The 18,508-nt window shown below is 39.3% G+C and overlaps 1 protein-coding gene across 1 annotated transcript in view; it reads right to left on the reverse strand.

Annotated features, from left to right (window-relative positions):
- Nucleotides 1-17,223, reverse strand: part of brpf1 (bromodomain and PHD finger containing, 1) — a 47,188-nt gene extending 29,965 nt beyond the window's left edge. Inside the window, exons 1-3 of the mRNA XM_079385080.1 lie at nt 16,995-17,223; nt 15,486-16,231; nt 10,798-10,987 (exon numbers count right to left, since the gene is read on the reverse strand). Coding sequence (XP_079241206.1) covers nt 10,798-10,987; nt 15,486-16,186 — 891 coding nt within the window. The 5' untranslated portion in view covers nt 16,187-16,231; nt 16,995-17,223. The remainder of the gene's footprint in view (nt 1-10,797; nt 10,988-15,485; nt 16,232-16,994) is intronic.
- Between the last annotated feature and the right edge of the window lie 1,285 nt (nt 17,224-18,508).

Genomic DNA, 18,508 nt, shown 5'->3' on the forward strand with positions numbered 1-18,508 from the left:
GCTGGACTGTGTCAGAAAGTGAACCGCATGTGTTTACTGTATCCAGTGTAGAGAAGATAGCGGCAGTGATTGTCATTTCTATTTGCTTTTGACGCGACACAACACTCGCATTCAGTGCGATCAAGTGTCAGCCATTTGCAGATGAACACCGGTGGGCGGAGCCTATGCTGAGAAGAAGAATATTCGTTGATGTCTTGCTCTGGAGGCGGTGCTTATGCAAATGACTGTGCTAGGTGATGTCACCTTGCCTCATTGGATTTAAATGAGCCGTTTTTGGAGTACGGGTGTGCGATATATATGGTAATTACTGGTTGTTATTAAGCCTCATTAAAAAAAACACAACTTGACCCCAAAGAATTGATTAATTACAGACCGATCTCGAATCTCCCTTTTCTGTCAAAGATATTAGAAAAGGTAGTATCATCACAACTATGTTCCTTCTTAGAGAAAAATTATATATGAGGATTTCCAGTCAGATTTTAGACCATATCATAATACTGCGACTGCTCTCATTAGAGTTACAAATGACCAGCTCTTATCATCTGATCGTGGTTGCATCTCTCTATTAGTGCTACTGGATCTTAGTGCCGCATTTGACACTGTCGACCACACCATTCTTTTAAATAGACTAGAAAATTATGTTGGCATTAGAGGAAGTGCACTGGCATGGTTCAAATCGTACTTATCTGACCGCCATCAATTTGTAGCAGTAAATGAAGAGGTATCATACCAATCACAAGTGCAGTATGGAGTACCTCAAGGCTCAGTACTTGGCCCCTTACTTTTCACGCTTTGCATGTTACCCTTGGGAGATATCATTAGGAAACATGGTGTCAGCTTTCACTGTTATGCTCATGATACCCAGCTCTATATTTCTTAGCGACCTGATGAAATGTAACCAATTTGCAAAACTAACAGAATGTATAGTTGATATCAAAAACTGGATGACTAGCAATTTCTTACTGCTAAATTCTGAAAAAACAGAGGTGTTAATTATTGGACCAAAAACGTTTGCATGTAATAACCTAGATCACTGTCTAATACTTGATGGCTGCTCTGTAAATTCTTCATCATCAGTTAGAAACCTAGGCGTATTTTCTGATAGTTTCTAGCATTTGCAAAACTGCATTTTTCCATCTTAAAAATATATCTAAATTACGACCTATGCTCTCAATGTCTAATGCAGAAACATTAATTCATGCATTCATGACCTCGAGGCTAGATTATAGTAATGCTTTATTGGGTGGTTGCTCTGCACGTTTAATAAACAAACTCCAGCTGGTTCAAAATACAGCAGCTAGAGTTCTTACTAGAACCAGGAAGTATGACCACATTAGCCCGGTTCTGTCAACACTGCACTGGCTCCCTATTAAACATCGTATACATTTTAAGATCATGCTAATTACCTATAAAGCCCTGAATGGCTTAGCTCCTCAGTATTTGAGTGAGCTCTTATCGCATTATAGTCCTTCACGTCCGCTGCGATCTCAAAACTCTGGCCATTTGATAATACCTAGAATATCAAAATCAACTGCGGGCGGAGATCCTTTTCCTATTTAGCGCCCAAACTCTGGAACAATCTACCTAACACTGTTCTGGAGACAGACACACTCTGTCAGTTTAAATCTAGATTAAAGACCCATCTCTTTAACCTGGTGCACACATAATACACTATCACATTTCTATAATTCAAATCCGTTAAAGGATTGTTAGGCTGCATTAATTAGGTCAACCGGAACCGGGAACACTTCTCAAAACACCTGATGTACTTGTTACATCGTTAGAAGAATGGCATCTACGCTAATATTAGTCTGTTTCGTTCTTATTACGAGGTCACCGTAGCCACCCAGATCCAGACTGTATCCAGATCAGATGTTGGATCAGCACCTAGAGATGACCTCTACAGCCAGGACACCTAGATGAGCCCCAGAGACTGATCCCCAGTGAAGACCCTGTCTCCAAGACGGCCATTGGGACAAGACCACAGGAACCAGATGAGTCCTTTGCACAATCTGATTCTGCTTTAGCCTAGATTTAAACTGCTGATTTTGTCTGGCCAGAGGAGAATGACACTTTATCGACAAACTAATTCCCCGTCTAAATACTGTAAAGCTGATATAAAGCCACCCAGCTTCATATCAAGCCGATGTAAAGCTGCTTTGACACAATTTGCATTGTTAAAAGCGCTATACAAATAATAGTGACTTGACTTGACTAATTGTTGTTTTAATGATGTGCGATTTGACGTTATAGATTATTTAGCAAAACCCATTCAAAACACCCCTACAGAGAGTACGCATGCATTACTTGATGCATGCGTAAAAAAAAAAAAAAACTCAAGATGGCGCCGAGTATGGCTGCTGTGGTGTGGAACGCTCCCGTACTTTTGTTGTTTTTGTTTGTTTGTTCTGTGTTTAGTTATTCTCCTACTGTCAGTTTTACCAGAGACGAACTACTGGACATAAGGCAACACACACCGGACAATTTTTTTCCGGTTTTTGATTATTCAGACGCTTTGTTGGATGTATTGGTCGGAGGGGCAGCGGTCCTAGTCAAACGCGCGCTCAGACGGAAAAGAGGGAAGCGCGCCGGCGCGCTGGTTAAACTCCGCGAACGCGGCTTCCGAACTGCGCTCCCAAGCATTCATCTAGCGAATCTCCGATCCCTTCCTAACAAAATGGATGAACTACTTCTCCTCACCCACACAAATAAGGACTTTACAAACTCTGCTGCATTGTGCTTCACTGAAACCTGGCTGAGTGAAAACATCCCGGATAACATGCTTCATTTGCCGGGATATCAGCTGTTCAGATCAGACCGCATCACGGAGCTAACGGGGAAAACGAGAGGTGGTGGACTATGTTTCTACATAAATGAAGGTTGGTGTTCAGATGTAACAACTCTGAAGAAGATGTGTTCTCCTAATTTGGAGGCCTTCTTCATAAACTGTAAGCCGTTCTATTCACCCCGCGAGTTTTCCTCCTTCATTCTCGTGAATGTTTACGTGCCTCCGGACGCGTGCGTGAGCGCCGCGATGCAACAGCTGGCCGAACAAATATCTGAAACAGAGCAAAGGTACCCGGACTCTTTTTTAATCATTCTTGGAGATTTTAATAAAGCAAATCTCTCCCGCGAACTGCCAAAATACAGACAGCACGTTACATGTCCCACCAGAGACAGTAATATATTGGATCATTGTTACACAATAATTAAAGATGCATATCACTCTGTCCCACGGGCAGCTCTGGGGCTCTCTGATCACTGTTTGGTTCATCTCATACCGACCTATAGGCAAAAACTCAAATCTTCGAAGCCTGTATTAAGAACTGTTAAGAGATGGACTAATGAAGCAGAGCAAGATTTAAAAGCTTGTTTTGACCTCACTGATTGGAGTGTTTTTGAAGCCGCTGCCACCGATCTGGATGAACTCACAGAGACTGTAACATCATATATCAGTTTCTGTGAGGATATATGCATCCCCACCAGGACATTCTTATCATTCAATAATGATAAACCGTGGTTTACTGGGAAACTCAAACAACTTCGTCAGGCCAAAGAGGACGCTTACAGAAGTGGGGATAAAATCTTGTATAACCAGGCCAGGAACAGACTAACAAAGGAGATCAGAGTGGCTAAAAAGAACTACTCTGAGAAGTTGAAAAAAGAACTTTCAGCCAACGATCCGGCGTCGGTATGGACTGGTCTGAGGAACATCACCATGTACAAGACACCACCCCCACAGTCTGTGGAGAATCAACAACTGGCTGACGATCTCAATGTGTTCTACTGCAGATTTGAAAAGGCCAGACTGACACCCAACACCCGCTCTGATCTGCACTTCACACATTCACCTTCCCCCCCTGCAACCCCCCTTACTCCCTCCCCCACCATTCTACCTGCGTTTAAAGTCTGTGTAGAGGATGTGAACCGGGTCTTCAGAAAACAGAAATCTAGGAAAGCTTCAGGACCAGACGGTATTTCACCTGCCTGTCTAAAAGTCTGTGCTGACCAATTGGCCCCCATCTTTACACAAATCTTCAACAGATCTCTGGAGCTGTGTGAAGTTCCCCGCTGCTTCAAACGCTCCACCATCATTCCCGTCCCCAAAAAGCCCAAAATCACTGGACTTAATGACTACAGACCTGTCGCACTCACGTCTGTGGTCATGAAGTCACTTGAGAGACTGGTCCTGGCCTACCTGAAGGACATCACTAGACCCTTGCTGGATCCTCTTCAGTTTGCCTACAGAGCAAACAGGTCTGTGGATGACGCTGTCAATATGGGACTGCATTACATCCTGCAACACCTTGACAAACCTGGGAATTATGCAAGGATCTTATTTGTGGACTTCAGCTCGGCCTTCAATACCATCATACCTGACCTTCTCTCAGACAAACTGAGACAGCTCTCTGTGCCCTCCTCCATCTGTCAGTGGATCACCAGCTTCCTGACAGACAGGCAGCAGCTAGTGAGGCTGGGCAAACTCACATCCAGGACTCTCACCATCAGCACTGGCGCCCCTCAGGGTTGCGTTCTCTCCCCACTGCTCTTCTCTCTCTACACGAATGACTGCACATCAAAGGACCCCTCTGTCAAGCTCCTGAAGTTTGCGGACGACACCACAGTCATAGGCCTCATCAAGGACGGTGACGAGTCTGCTTACAGACAGGAGGTTGAGCAGCTGGCTGTCTGGTGCAGCCTTAACAACCTGGAGCTGAACACGCTCAAAACTGTGGAGATGATAGTGGACTTCAGGAGAAACCCCCCTGCTCTCCCCCCACTCACCATCATGAACAGCACTGTGACTTCAGTAGAGTCATTCAGATTCCTGGGCACCACCATCTCCCAGGACCTGAAGTGGGACAATCACATTGACTCTATTGCGAAAAAGGCCCAGCAGAGGCTGTATTTCCTCCGCCAGCTAAGGAAGTTCAACCTGCCTCAGGAGCTGCTGAAACAGTTCTACTCTGCAATCATCGAGTCTGTCCTATGTTCTTCTATAACTGTTTGGTTTGGTTCAGCTACCAAAACAGACATCAGAAGACTACAACGGACAGTTAGGACTGCTGAGAGGATTATCGGTGCCCCTCTGCCCAGCCTCCAAGAACTTTACACCTCCAGAGTGAGGAAAAGGGCTAAGAAAGTCACTCTGGACCCCTCACACCCAGCACACTCTCTCTTTGTACTGTTGCCCTCTGGCCGGCGCTACAGATCACTGAGCACCAGAACAGCCAGACACAAGAACAGTTTTTTCCCCCAGGCCGTATCCCACCTGAACAACACATAACACACCCCGGTACTGTACATCTGTTAATAACCCATCAAACCTTCATCTGTACATAGGACACATGCACATTCACAGTTCTGTCTATGGTCATGTCTCTTTTCTGTATATTTTTATTTTTATTACTATTGTTATACTTAATTATTGTATATTCTCTTCATTAGTGTTCTTTATCACCTTAATTATATGTTGTCTGCACTATGTTTGTACTTTCTGTACTGGAAGCTCATAACACCAAGACAAATTCCTTGTGTGTGCAAACACACTTGGCAATAAAGCTCTTTCTGATTCTGATTCTGATTCTGATTACGTGATCAAGTCTAGACTTGACTTTACAGTGTGTTCTTTCACTGCATAGTTATTAAAATGCATTTAGAATGATCGCAAATTCAAGACATGGGGGCAGAAAATGTATATATTTATACCACTTCATATAGTTAATCAATTTCACACGACAAGTGCCATTTTTCTCAAAAAATTACCATGATTACAAATGTGATATTGATTTTTTCAATAAACAAGAAGTTAAGAGACTTACACTTGTAGGAATTTGACTCAAAAGATAATGGACACTTTTAGAAAAAAGGCTTTATAAAAGGTAAAAATGCCCATAAAATGTAAAAATCAGTTTAAACTTATTGGAAAAGATTAATTTCTATCAGTGTGAAGTCACCATCACACAGAATATGAAGAATATCAGAAACTTCAGGAGTCAGGTGTCCACGGCAGTCCTTAAGAGACCAGCACAATAACACACTCAGCAGAATATCCTCTAATTATCCTTATCAATAAAATCCCAGAAAACATCGAGGTATTATTTTTTGTAGGTATGCTCCGATCAGGATTTTTGCAGCCGATACCAAGTACCAATTTCTTGTCATGGTGATCGGCCGATACCGATGCCGATTCTGATGCTTCAAGCTTTATATAACATATGTAATAATATTACAGGGCTCCAGACAAAAAAATCGAGTAAGGAGCCATTGGCTCCTATAAAAGAAAAACTTAGGCGCCAAATTATTTTTTTTAGGTGCCACAGAATAAAAGTGGTTTATTTTATTATTATCATTTTATTTTTTCCCCCTATTTTAACATTTCAATCATTTTGTCATGTGTTTATGTCTTATCTTTTCTAGGCTTTATCAGCATTTTAATCCATCTTGTAGATGATCAGGTCGACCGGGGGACTAGGTTCACTTAAAGTGTGAATTAAATGTCTTTTACAACTTGAAATATACAGTCACAAAGAATTGTTCGTTACACAGAATCTGTACCAATATCATGGACCATAAGCATCACTTGGCAACTGAGTGCAGTGCATCCTATAAATGTTGTCACGTCTTTCACACATTCAGTCTGTTTTTCTTCATTAGTAAAATGCAATTTTATAGGAGGAGTTGAATCATGTACAACAGAATAAGTAAAAATATTAATATGCAACAGCGCATAAATATAGCAAAACGCTCCTCTTTATAGTTATTTTTCTAGCTGACTGATGAGTTTATGGACACTGAGTGGTTATTCTGAGGTAAATGTATTACAATGCAATGTTTACAAGCTTTATACATTTCCTCAGTTTGAAACACTGAATGAGCTTTTACATAAAACATTTCAGTAAGTTGTACTATAGGTTTTCTTATTGCCTACCTTTTGATCATGTTCATTTCATACTATAGTAGTAAATGGAAATATATAATGGGTTCACTTGCTGCTTTAACTGAGGAGCTAAAGAGATCGCGCCTGAGCATTAAGTGCGATACTCTCCCTCGCGCGATCCGGACGCATACACGGACCGTGTGGACGCGGGGTACTGGTGTTTATATTACCCAAAGTGTGCGCTTGTGGTCCGCATTAAAGAGCACCCAAACCGCATCATTTGAGTTTCGTAGCATTTTAAAGCTGATACTCTGTTTATTAAAAAGTAAGACAGCACAAAGCTTTTTGCGATCACTGGATGGCAAGTGCGCTTCAAATAACAGGAAGTCCATGCATTAACAGAACACAGCATATAGACTAAGATCTCGATAAGAAGATCGACCGGACAAGTGTAAATGCATCTGGTTGTTGAAACCACATATGGTAATTTTACTCCTCCCATAATATTAAAATAATAGACGTGTGAGAGCGTTTTATAGGCTATATGGCATGTTATAGTCAGATATGACAGCGCAATGCAACAAGCATCACCGCGGATGAGTAGCGGAGTATTTCTTCAGCAAGCGACGCGCAAACTGAATGAACCTGAAAGTAAGCCGCAGACGCTCAACACACAATCTTCTTCATTAAAAGTAGCGAGACTAGCCTATCTTTCCAGTGCTGATGCCGCGCGCTCTCTTGTTGCGGTCTCTGATATTGAAATTAGCTGATAATTAATAAAATTATCCATTGCTTTCATTGACGTGAACTCCGTTATATTTGCATATGAAGCGGGAATTGAAGAACGGATTTATATCCGTTTTGCGAAGACACATTTATGTGGCCAAGTGTAAATGGGGAAACGTTTTAACAAATCATATAGATATCCGATCAGAGAAAATGCATGAAGTGAGCAGGTGTAAACAGGCCCTTTCAGGTCTCTCTCACTGCGTTCAGCAGACTGTGTGCGGCAGAGACGAGGACTGTTTGAAACTCTTTTCAGTAAAACTTTGATGCGCATCGTCTTATGTAAGTTTAATACGTGAACATAACAAAAGATGTGAGCGCAAAACAATCGGGAAAAAAGTCCTTTCATGCAAATTATATATAGTCGCCAGTGGCGACCTCAGCAAAAACTTCACTCGCAAATTAATATTTTTGGTCGCAAATGCGACCATTTTAGTCGCAGTTTGGAGCCCTGTATTATATAAATTATTATTTATTATTCCTTTAAAATGGTATTCATGCATAACATTATGTATATCAGGACACTTAATATAAGACAAAAATAAATGCAAACAAAATGTGTCTGATGCAACCCAAGGCAGAGATGGGCACTCGAGTTAGTGACTCGGACACGAGCCGCATTTTAAAGCCTTCAGACTTGACTTGACTTGACCTGAAATGACTCCAGACTTTACTTGACTCGACGAAAAGGACTTGTGAATATTTTAAAAGCAACTCGAGTCTTTTATCCTTAAATACTTCTATAAGTGCATCCGCACCCCAGCATCCATCCCACCCCAGCGCATCAAAACAGCGGAGCGGATCACATTACAAGTGCTCAGGGTCGTTTATGGTAAATATATTTCAGCGCTATATACTCTAGTATTTTTATCTAAAGCTAAACGTGCTTTTTTCAAGCCCTTTCAGCTCCGTGCGCTTACTCTCTCTCTCTCCAGATGCGTGCCGGCACCAAGTTCAAGAGCTGCCACGGTTATTTTAACAACAACAGAAACACGGTGAGAGGCAAAATTATAGACTACTTTCACTAAAATACAGCAGAAAAAAAACAATGCTGCAAATATAGTTATTTTTCTTTCTATCTATTTATCGATCTATAACCTAGACTCAAACCAGATGTAACAAGACGTTTCTGATCTATATTTAGCATTATTAATCTGTAGGCTAAGAACACATATTTATATATATGCTAGGTTGGCATTTAAACTTTGAAACTTATCTTTCTTTTCTGCTCAAGATGAGAATGTGTTGATCATCCAATGTTAGAGAGAGGACAAAAGAAATAGAAACATTAAAACTACTGAAAGAACATATATGATAGAAGTATCGCTTTTTATTTTAGTTTATTCATTTATATGTTTATTATTGAAATGTTGTTATATGCATGTGTCAATTTTATTTAATTTCTTTATTTTCTTAAATATGTGGGTAGATAGTATTTATAGAGTTGTAACTTTTAGTTTTAGTTACTTTTTCTTATTGATAAGTTGCTTTGGACAAAAGCGTCTGCTAAATGACAAAAGTAAGTAAGTAAAGTAAGAACAAAACGGAGTAGTTTGATCACGGTTATCCATGGGCGCTGCAGATAATCCGCGGGTCAGGTAATAAAAAAATGCATTCTGATTATTTGTGGGTGGATAAAATAAATCATAAAGTATGCAATATTAACTACATTTGAGCGGCGCGATCAGCTCCGGTGCCCATGGAGCCGTAAAGCCTGCGCTCCGCGGATCAGCTCTAACGTCACTGAATCTGCTGTTAAAAAATGAACCATCCACTCATCATATCATCATGCAAAACATATTTGAATTTGAATGAATTTTTTCATTGTTTTTCATTGTTTCTCAAAACGTTGTAGCATTTCCACACTGGCAATGACTTGCAGCATGTGTCCCCATGCATCATATACGTCGTCATGCGTTGACGTCATCAAATACCGATCGAGTCATAAAATGTGATTATCGGCCAATACCGATCTCCGGCCGATCGAGAGCATCCCTAATTTTTTGTCAATATGGCACACATCTATTTTGGAGCTTCATTAAATAAATGCTTTGTTTATATTATAATGAGGAGGACGTTTTAAGCTATGAAACTTTCAGGATGTTTTAATGGTACAAAGACCTCTTATATGCCAAAAGATCAAGGCTAATTTGATTTCTCATGTCATGACCCCTTTAAAGGGATAGTTCACTCCAAAATTCCACTGATCGTCCATGTAACTAATACTTTGACGCTTCAGAAAGTTCATGGTCCATTTGAATCAAGTGCTTTAATCTAAGACTTCCCACTTGATGAACAGATTTCAAATGTTATTCACATATAAAGCTATACTGAGCACATCTCATATATATAAATATAATATCATTGGTTCTTGCGTGTCAAACAAGCACATTTAAGCTGCGGTTTGCACACTGATCAATGTTTATAAATGAATAAAATCCTAAATTAAATCTGTTCATGTTATAAAGCAATTGTGTCAGAAAACTTGGGTTTAACCACTTATTTACAATGTCTTTATTAACTTTCTAAAGCATCAAATGTTTTGGTTACATGGAACAGAAATCTCTCAGGTTTCAGTAAAAATATATTGTGGTGTACTTCCAAGTCAAATTAAATAGTTTAGAATGAGTAAATAATGGCTCTTGCTCTTGACTGAATAACTTTTCTAGCTTAAATAAGAAACATTATTGTGGATCAGTATTGTGAAATTTCAATAGCATTTAAAATGTTGGTTTCACATCAACCTTATTTCCAGCAAAATAAAAAACGATACCGTTATCAAGAACAAAAATGGTCATAATGGTCATATCGCCCACCCCATCCTGATGTTTCAAAATAATTGTCTTAAACATGACTTCAATCACTGGCTAAAATGACTGTTATGATTTTTAATCAGATCAAATAGCCCTGTCATCCACATCTGCTTATTTAGTTTAAACAAGTTACAATGATGATGACATTTTGACAATAGAAAATGAAAGCATAAACAGCTCTTTTAAATAAAAATCAGCACTGTTTCACGTACACAGCTTCAGATGTCAAAACATTTAACAATATCCTATTTGTGTCTATTTAAACTAGCTATATCCTATTTGTGTCTATTTCAAAGCTTCATTTAGAAAGCATCTCACCTTGTTGTGACTCTCAAAGTAGGACTCTTTCTCCAGTCGATCCATCAGATACTCAAAGGCCTCCTGAGGGATGGGTGCCACCCCGTCAGCACGACGCTTGTCATTCATGATGTCCAGCCAGATGTAGTCTTCCTCGTCTATATCGTACTCCACCTCCTCATCCAGCTCCTCAGCAGACTTATCGATGTACCTGAGAGGAGGTGAAGGAAGGGTGAAGAGTATAGCGCCAGGGTGCTCCATTCATATCTCATGCCACACACAAATAAACCATACATGTCTTCTACGGTCAATAGAGAGACATTTCTGAGAGAATTAGATCGTATCCATTGATCAGATGGTGACCAGGATGTGGAGGATGAAGAACAAGTTCACCCTTCAGATGTGATATAGATTTTTTACAATAGTTCAATAAACAAGAAGTTAATTAAGGGACTTGCAATTTTAGACACTAAATGTCCTGTTTTTGCGCTCTTTCGACAGCCACAGCACTGTTTTGAGTCTCTGTGCAACATGATGGTGTTTCGTTTCGAATGAATCAACCGTTTAAATGATTCGGTTCAATCGCAATGACTCACTTATTAACAGTGACTTGCTGCCACCTGCTGCCGGTTTTAATTTCACATTCAAAGTATCTTTAATTATTTAAATTATTTCAAATTACAGTATTCAACGTGTTATGTTTAATATATCAAAACTATGCATTTGTAACTGCAGGTTAAATGCATTTATGTCGTGCATTAAACAGTGTGTAAACACATCTAAACAGGTGTTTCCTCTGCATTGCAAAGATTCATTTTATTGATACTGATTTGATTTGCTTGGTATCGTAACCCATGTCTTATTATTCTAATTCACTGATTAAATGTAAGAATTTGACTCAAAAGATAATGGACACTGAAAAAAATGGCTTTATAAAGGTAAAAATGCCCATAAAATGTAAAAATCTATTTAAACTTATTGGAAAATATTAATTTCTATCTGACCACCACACAGAATATGAATAATATCAAAGAATTCAGGAGTCAGGTGTCCACGGCAGTCCTTAAGATCCCAGCACAATAACACACTCAGCAGAATATCGTCCAATTATTGTTATTGATAAAATCCCAGAAATCTCATCTCAAATCTTTCCTCATTTGCCATTATTGGCCCAACCTTTACTTTAAAGTCACCATGAGATCCAAATGGACAATTCTTACTTCTTACTCTTAATGGAATGCTGCAGTGTTTATTATTAATGTTTAAACAATGCACATCATCATGTTAAATTCATGCATCCTTGTAATCTTTAATCAAAAAAATTAATCTCTATAATATGACAATAATCCACAATAACTTGACAATAATCGCTCCAGCAGCCAGTTGTCTCTCATGTGAGTAGCAGTTTCATTTGGATATGTGTCACAATAGAGAAGTAAAGATTATTTATACCCTAACAGTGTTAACTATCACCTACACTGCTTCTAGAATGGCTGGCATGAGATTGGCATGAGGTGGAGAAAGCTATTATATCTTCATGAATGTATCTGCCAGTCATCAGCATCATTCAATAAAAAAAACAAAACAATGTTTTCATTAACTGTTTAAACAGCTGAATGAATCTCTCTAGCTCAGCTGAGTGCATTAGTACTGGCTGTTCTACACAATCGCAAATCCTTTCATTATGACTGACAAAATGTAAACAGGATTTAAACAGGAGATTCATTGTGCAGTGCAGACAGCTTCATTGATCATAATGAGTGCAGAGCTCAGTCAGTGAGCTCATGCCTTCTGTTTATAACCCATTCACAATTTCAATAAAACTTTTATTTGTCATGCTGCTAGGGTTTCTGGATTGAAAACTGTATTTGACATGCTGGACTGCATTGCCAGTGATAAACATGGCAATGGATTGGACATCAAATCTGAAGCTGTTTGTCAGAACATGTCTGTGCATTTAGTCTCAGAGGGTAATGCAAGCTAACAGAGCTTACACTTATTCTATGTAACGTGTTTCTTTTACATCTCAATGTGGTGTTTTTGTTGTTCTTCTTTTTGTAATTTTTGTATTTTTATCATTCATTTTTTAAATTGGTATCTTATATAAAAATATGATTTTAAATATTCTTTATGTTCATTTAGTAAACAACTAAGCTGTCACGATGTCTAGATTATTCTTATTTTAAATATGTTAATTTTGCAATTAACAATTCAGTCTGTAACAGTGTCTGTTCTATCTAGATCATGTCTTTTTCATGGGGGGGGGGCGCATTTTCATTTTTTATTGCATTTTTTTAATTAGTGCAAAAAATATTGAGATATATATTGAATAGTCAAAATTTTTTCAATTTTTCAGCTTTCATCTCTGCTCCCATCCCATAATATAAAGAGAAGCACAAACAGCTCTAGACACTCACAAACACTGTCAGCACAATCTACACCGCACCAGAAATCTCATGTTTATTCTCTGTTTATGACAGCAGCGGCTAGTTTTGTCCACTTACAGTATATATACTGACTGCTGTCTACAATGCAAACAAGAGCTGTGATAATACAAATCATTCCAGAACACATACTTTCCAAAAATCGATTTTCCTTTCACTTCATGTACAGAAAAAACTCAATTTAAATTAAATAATTGCCTTAATTTAAAGCTACACAAATGTGGAAAACCTTATAAAGAATGAATACATCTTTGAAGCTGTTTTTAATAATTATCAGTGCAAAAACATTACTAGAAATAAAAGCAAAATTAAAAATAAAGCTGTATTTAGAAAGTACAACATCCTATTAGGGATGTGCGATACATCATCTGCGATAATATCGTAATTGTTGTTTTAACGATGTGCGATTTCACATTATCAAATATGTTGCATTACGTGAAGTCTAGACTACTGTATTGCCTGTCTTTGCGCTATTTCTCTAACAAAAATAATTCCAAACACAGCACAGTTATGCGTCTCTGAGCAACATGACGGCGTTTCTTTCCTGAATGAATCGACCGTTTAAATGATTCGGTTCAATCGCAATGACTCGCTGATTACCACTGACTCGCCGCCACCTGCTGGAGATTTTAATTTCACATTTAATGTTTCTTTTTATCATTTAAATAATTTCAAATATCAGTATTCAACATTTATGTTCAATACATGATAATATTATTTATGCATTTGTAATTGCATATTACAAATATTCACGTAATCATGTCTTGCATTATACAGCTAAATGCCACTTCAGATGCAGCTTCGGTGTTGATTTCATTTGCTTGGTATGGTAACCCAGGTCTTATTATTCTAATTCACTGATTAAGTGTAAGAATTTGACTCAAAAGATAATGGATACTTTTAGGGAAAAAAAGGCTTTATAAAAGTAAAAATGCCCATAAAATGTAAAAATCTGTTTAAATTTATTGGAAAAGATCACCATCACACAGAATATGAAGAATATCAGAAATTTCAGGAGTCAGGTGTCCACGGCAGTCCTTAAGAGACCAGCACAATAACACACTCAGCAGAATATCCTCTAATTATCCTTATCAATAAAATCCCAGAAAACATAGAGATATTATTTTGTGTCAATATCACACACCCCTACATCCTATAGGCCAACTTCAGAACCTATCACACATCTTACTCAACCGTCTACGGACACTTTGGCAATAGAATCGCCATTGGCTAGTACATTTTTTTGTTTACTCGCCAGACTGATAGACACACATACATACATATACACACACACACACACACACACACACACACACATATAATGTTTGCAAAATGGCACAGCTTTTTAAATATCTGAAAGTACACTCAACATCACTCAGTCAAGCATTATAATATGATATTATGATAATGAAGTATTATTTAATGATAGAACTGTAGTAATTAGAATTAAAACTTGGTGACCATGTATGAATGCATATTAGTCATTTTAATTGAACTTATTTTTGGTCATTCAGTGTTTCTGTATAAAAAAAGGGGAAAAACTAACAATAATAATAATAAGATGATAATAATAATAATACTACAAATTCTACTACAATATGAAGCGCACTAAGGATTAACGAGCTGCTGGATTCATGAATATTAATCAGCTTGTCTGCGTTCGCTCTAACTGATTTGCTGAAATCAAAACAGGGATGATAATACACGAGCGCCAGCCAATGAGATTATTGTTTGCACATTAGCCCCGCCCACTACCAGAGGACCCGGAAGAACTCCAGAAGGAACTCTGTTATATTGATGGGAAAATACAACAAAGAATATCGTTTACATGCAGCGTGCTGATTCTGCATGAGGCTCTCGCGCTGTCTCTTATTGTGTGTGTGAGATAAAGCACCTTCACACTAGAGCTCACGGTCCGTCAAACACAGGTGTGCTGCGCATCCATTCAGATGAACTGAGAAACAGCACAGATCGCCTGACAGAGAGAGAAACTGTGAAGCGCTCGGGCAGTGTGTTCAGAGAGTGAAAATATATCTGTGCTTAACTTATACTCAGCCTCCAACTCACACACCGGCGAGTAAAATCTGAGACTTTATCAGCCAGTGGCTAATATTAGACATCATTTAGTCGCCCAGAGTGAAGATTTAGTCTCACGTGCGAGTGATTTACTCACATTGTAGAGGGTTGTTACACCTCCTAGAGTAATTATGATTACACACACACAGATATGTGTATAGCAAGTGTTTGGTGTGCGCAGAGCTGTACCTGTAGTAAGACATGGGTCGAGGGGGAGCGTCCGGTCTCTCCTGATCCAGCTCTCGAAACACCACCTCCGGCAGCTTGACCGGCGGGTTCATGTGATGGTGCGAGCTGCTGTCTTTCTTTTTGTCTTTGCTCTTGTGCTTTCCTGTTTTCTGCGGCCCTTTCTCACCATTGGTCGCAGAACTGTCCGACCTGTCCTTGCCGATTCCCCCGGCCTCGCCGTTGCAGGCCGCTGAGCCGGCCGTCCCTGTCGACGGGGGGTCCTCCGCACCGCTGTCCTCCTCCGAAAGCACGTCCAGGTTCTCGAAGATGCTGATGCGGTGGACCCGGCCGCGGATCTCCAGCTCCACCATGCGCTGGGCTTCGGCGTAGGTCATGCTCTCTCTGACGGGCGAGTGCGAGTGCTCCGAGTGTTCGGCGGGGCTGCCCGGCAGCGGGCCCTGCCCCGTGACCCCTGACCCCGTGCTGGAGTCGGGGCCATCACCGGACCCCGGCAGGGCGGCCCGCGGCGGCCGGCCCTTGCGCTTCTTCTGAGGGGAGCCCTGGGCCGGAGGCGGGTTGTCGTGGTCATAGTGGTAGAGGTGGTACTCGATGCCGCTGTAGCTCTTGTAGACCTTGCGGCAGCTCTCCACCGGACACTCGTAGGGCGGCTTGGTCGCCCGCAGGTTGTGGCAGAACGTCTTCACGTCAAAGTCCAGCCCCATCCCGACAACACACACTGCAGCGTCACCAACAGGACCAGCTCACATCTGTGAGGACCACAAAGAGGCTTTTACTTGAGTGCACAGTCCACAGATTTAACTGGACAGCACCAGTACGTTTGCTCCACAATCGAGCAGTAATACCAGTACTAATACAGTAACACTTTATTCTGATAGACCACTTTAGACATTCTACTAACAGTAAGTAAGTTTGCAACTACAAGTCAACTAGCAGTCATTAGAGGACTTTGATGGATCCAGTACAAACTGAGTATCAGAATCTTTGCAAGTATATATTAAGTTATTGTAGTAACCCTACACCTCCCAGTCCTCTCTGAGACAGCAGACCTGTAGCTTTAGACCCTTTAACTCTGGCAATCTCTATTCTTATTCTTTTTTTATTAAAAAAAACACTTTATCCTTTAAGACTTGCAGTCTATTTGTTTTCTAATGGCTCGTTTTCTTAAAAACGCCTCTAAGACTAGCTTGTATGAATCTGCAGGAGAAACAGAGACTGGAGTGCTTCTGTGTATTATACTAGGCTTTATTCAGCTCAATCACAGAAACGTGCTGTTAGCATCAGATTATGGAAATATAGCTTAGTACTGAATGATTACCAAATACATCAACAATGTATTCACCTGATACTCCAAACTGCATTCAATACTGTACCATTACCATAGGAGATCACAAACACATGTATCTTATCGTATACAAACCCGCCTTTGCTTTATAAATGTGTCAAGTATAAAAATATGATCTCGTAAATATGAGTTTACATGTGATCTTATGGTTAATATTAAACACTTACTACTCCAGACTCCGCGGCAGACTCCACGCTCACTCCGAGGATAACAATTCACACTGAGATGAGTTTAATTCAGATCAGAAGGGTTTGAGCTCAATAACTGGGTCCTTTATTAATTATGATCATCACACTGAATAACACCAGGAACTGAAGCGATCGAACAAAGGAGCCACGCGCGATCCGTGTCGGCACATTCACCAATCCGACACACTGGAAAACGCGTTTTTAAAATACTTACACAACAATATTTATCACAACGTAGATGCTTGATCAAATCCAGTCGGAACTCTCCATATGTCCTTGATGATTTATTTTGCTACGCTTTGTGATGGCTGTGCTGACGAATCAGCCGACGAGTGTCACGCGGCTGCGTCTGTCTATTTTAGTATTATTCAAATAGAAAAACAAGCACTGCTGCACGTAATATTGAACCAGTGATGTTTTAGCTGCGATATTTGTAACGTTTATATAAAATAAAGCACCTTGGCTTCAATGTATGGGCATTTCGGAGTAAGAATATGAGTGTATTGTGTGAGAAGGCTGCAGTGATCCGGGCGACCTGTAGAGGATTAATAACACATTTATTTATTTATTATCAATATCAGAAAGAAACAGACAAACACCAGAACAAGAAAACAGCATAAAGACACATGAACATACAACAAAAAGTAATAAATAAAAACAACAAATAAAATAATTTAAGTAACTAAAAATGTATAGCCTACAGTCATACACAGTTATACAAATATTTTACAACCATAAAAGTTATAACTTGTTTATTAATTGTTTATAATATTGGATGTTTTCAAGGCTTTTTATTAGAGGAGATTCTTTGAAGGCTGGTGTAAAGCTGCTTTGACACAATTTGTGTTGTTAAAAGCACTAAACAAATCATTTATTGACTTAAATTACTCATTTCAACCAAACACAAAAATACACATCTTTCTTAAATGCAGTTTTTACATTTCTTGGAAAACTGGTTGATGCCTTATACCTTTAAACAAACCAACATCTCTTAGTGTATTAACCATTTGTTTGCACTTATCCTTTTATTTTCTTTACTATGGCACTTAAGCTGGGGCATGCTTGCACATGTGACCCTGGACCACAAAACCAGTCATGAGAGTCATTTTAACTGAAATATATACATCATCATCATCAGCTGAATACATAATCTTTCCATTGATGTATGGTTTGTTAGGAGAGGACAATATTTGTCTGAGATACAACTATTAGAAAATCTGGAATCTGAGGGAGCAAAAAAATCTAAATATTGAGAAAATCTCCTTTAAAGTTGTTCAAATGAAGTTCTTAGCAATGCATATTACTAATCAATAATGAAGTTTTGATATATTTACGGTAGGAAACTTACTAAATATCTTCATGGAACATGATCTTAATATCCTAATGATTTTTGTCATAAAAGAGAAATGTATAATTTTGATCCATACAATGTATTGTTGGCTATTGCTACAAATATACCTGTGCTACTGATGACTGCTGCTGTGCTGCAGGGA

The sequence above is a fragment of the Barbus barbus genome, assembly GCF_936440315.1.
Source record: "Barbus barbus genome assembly, chromosome: 29".
Taxonomy (NCBI): Eukaryota; Metazoa; Chordata; class Actinopteri; order Cypriniformes; family Cyprinidae; genus Barbus; species Barbus barbus.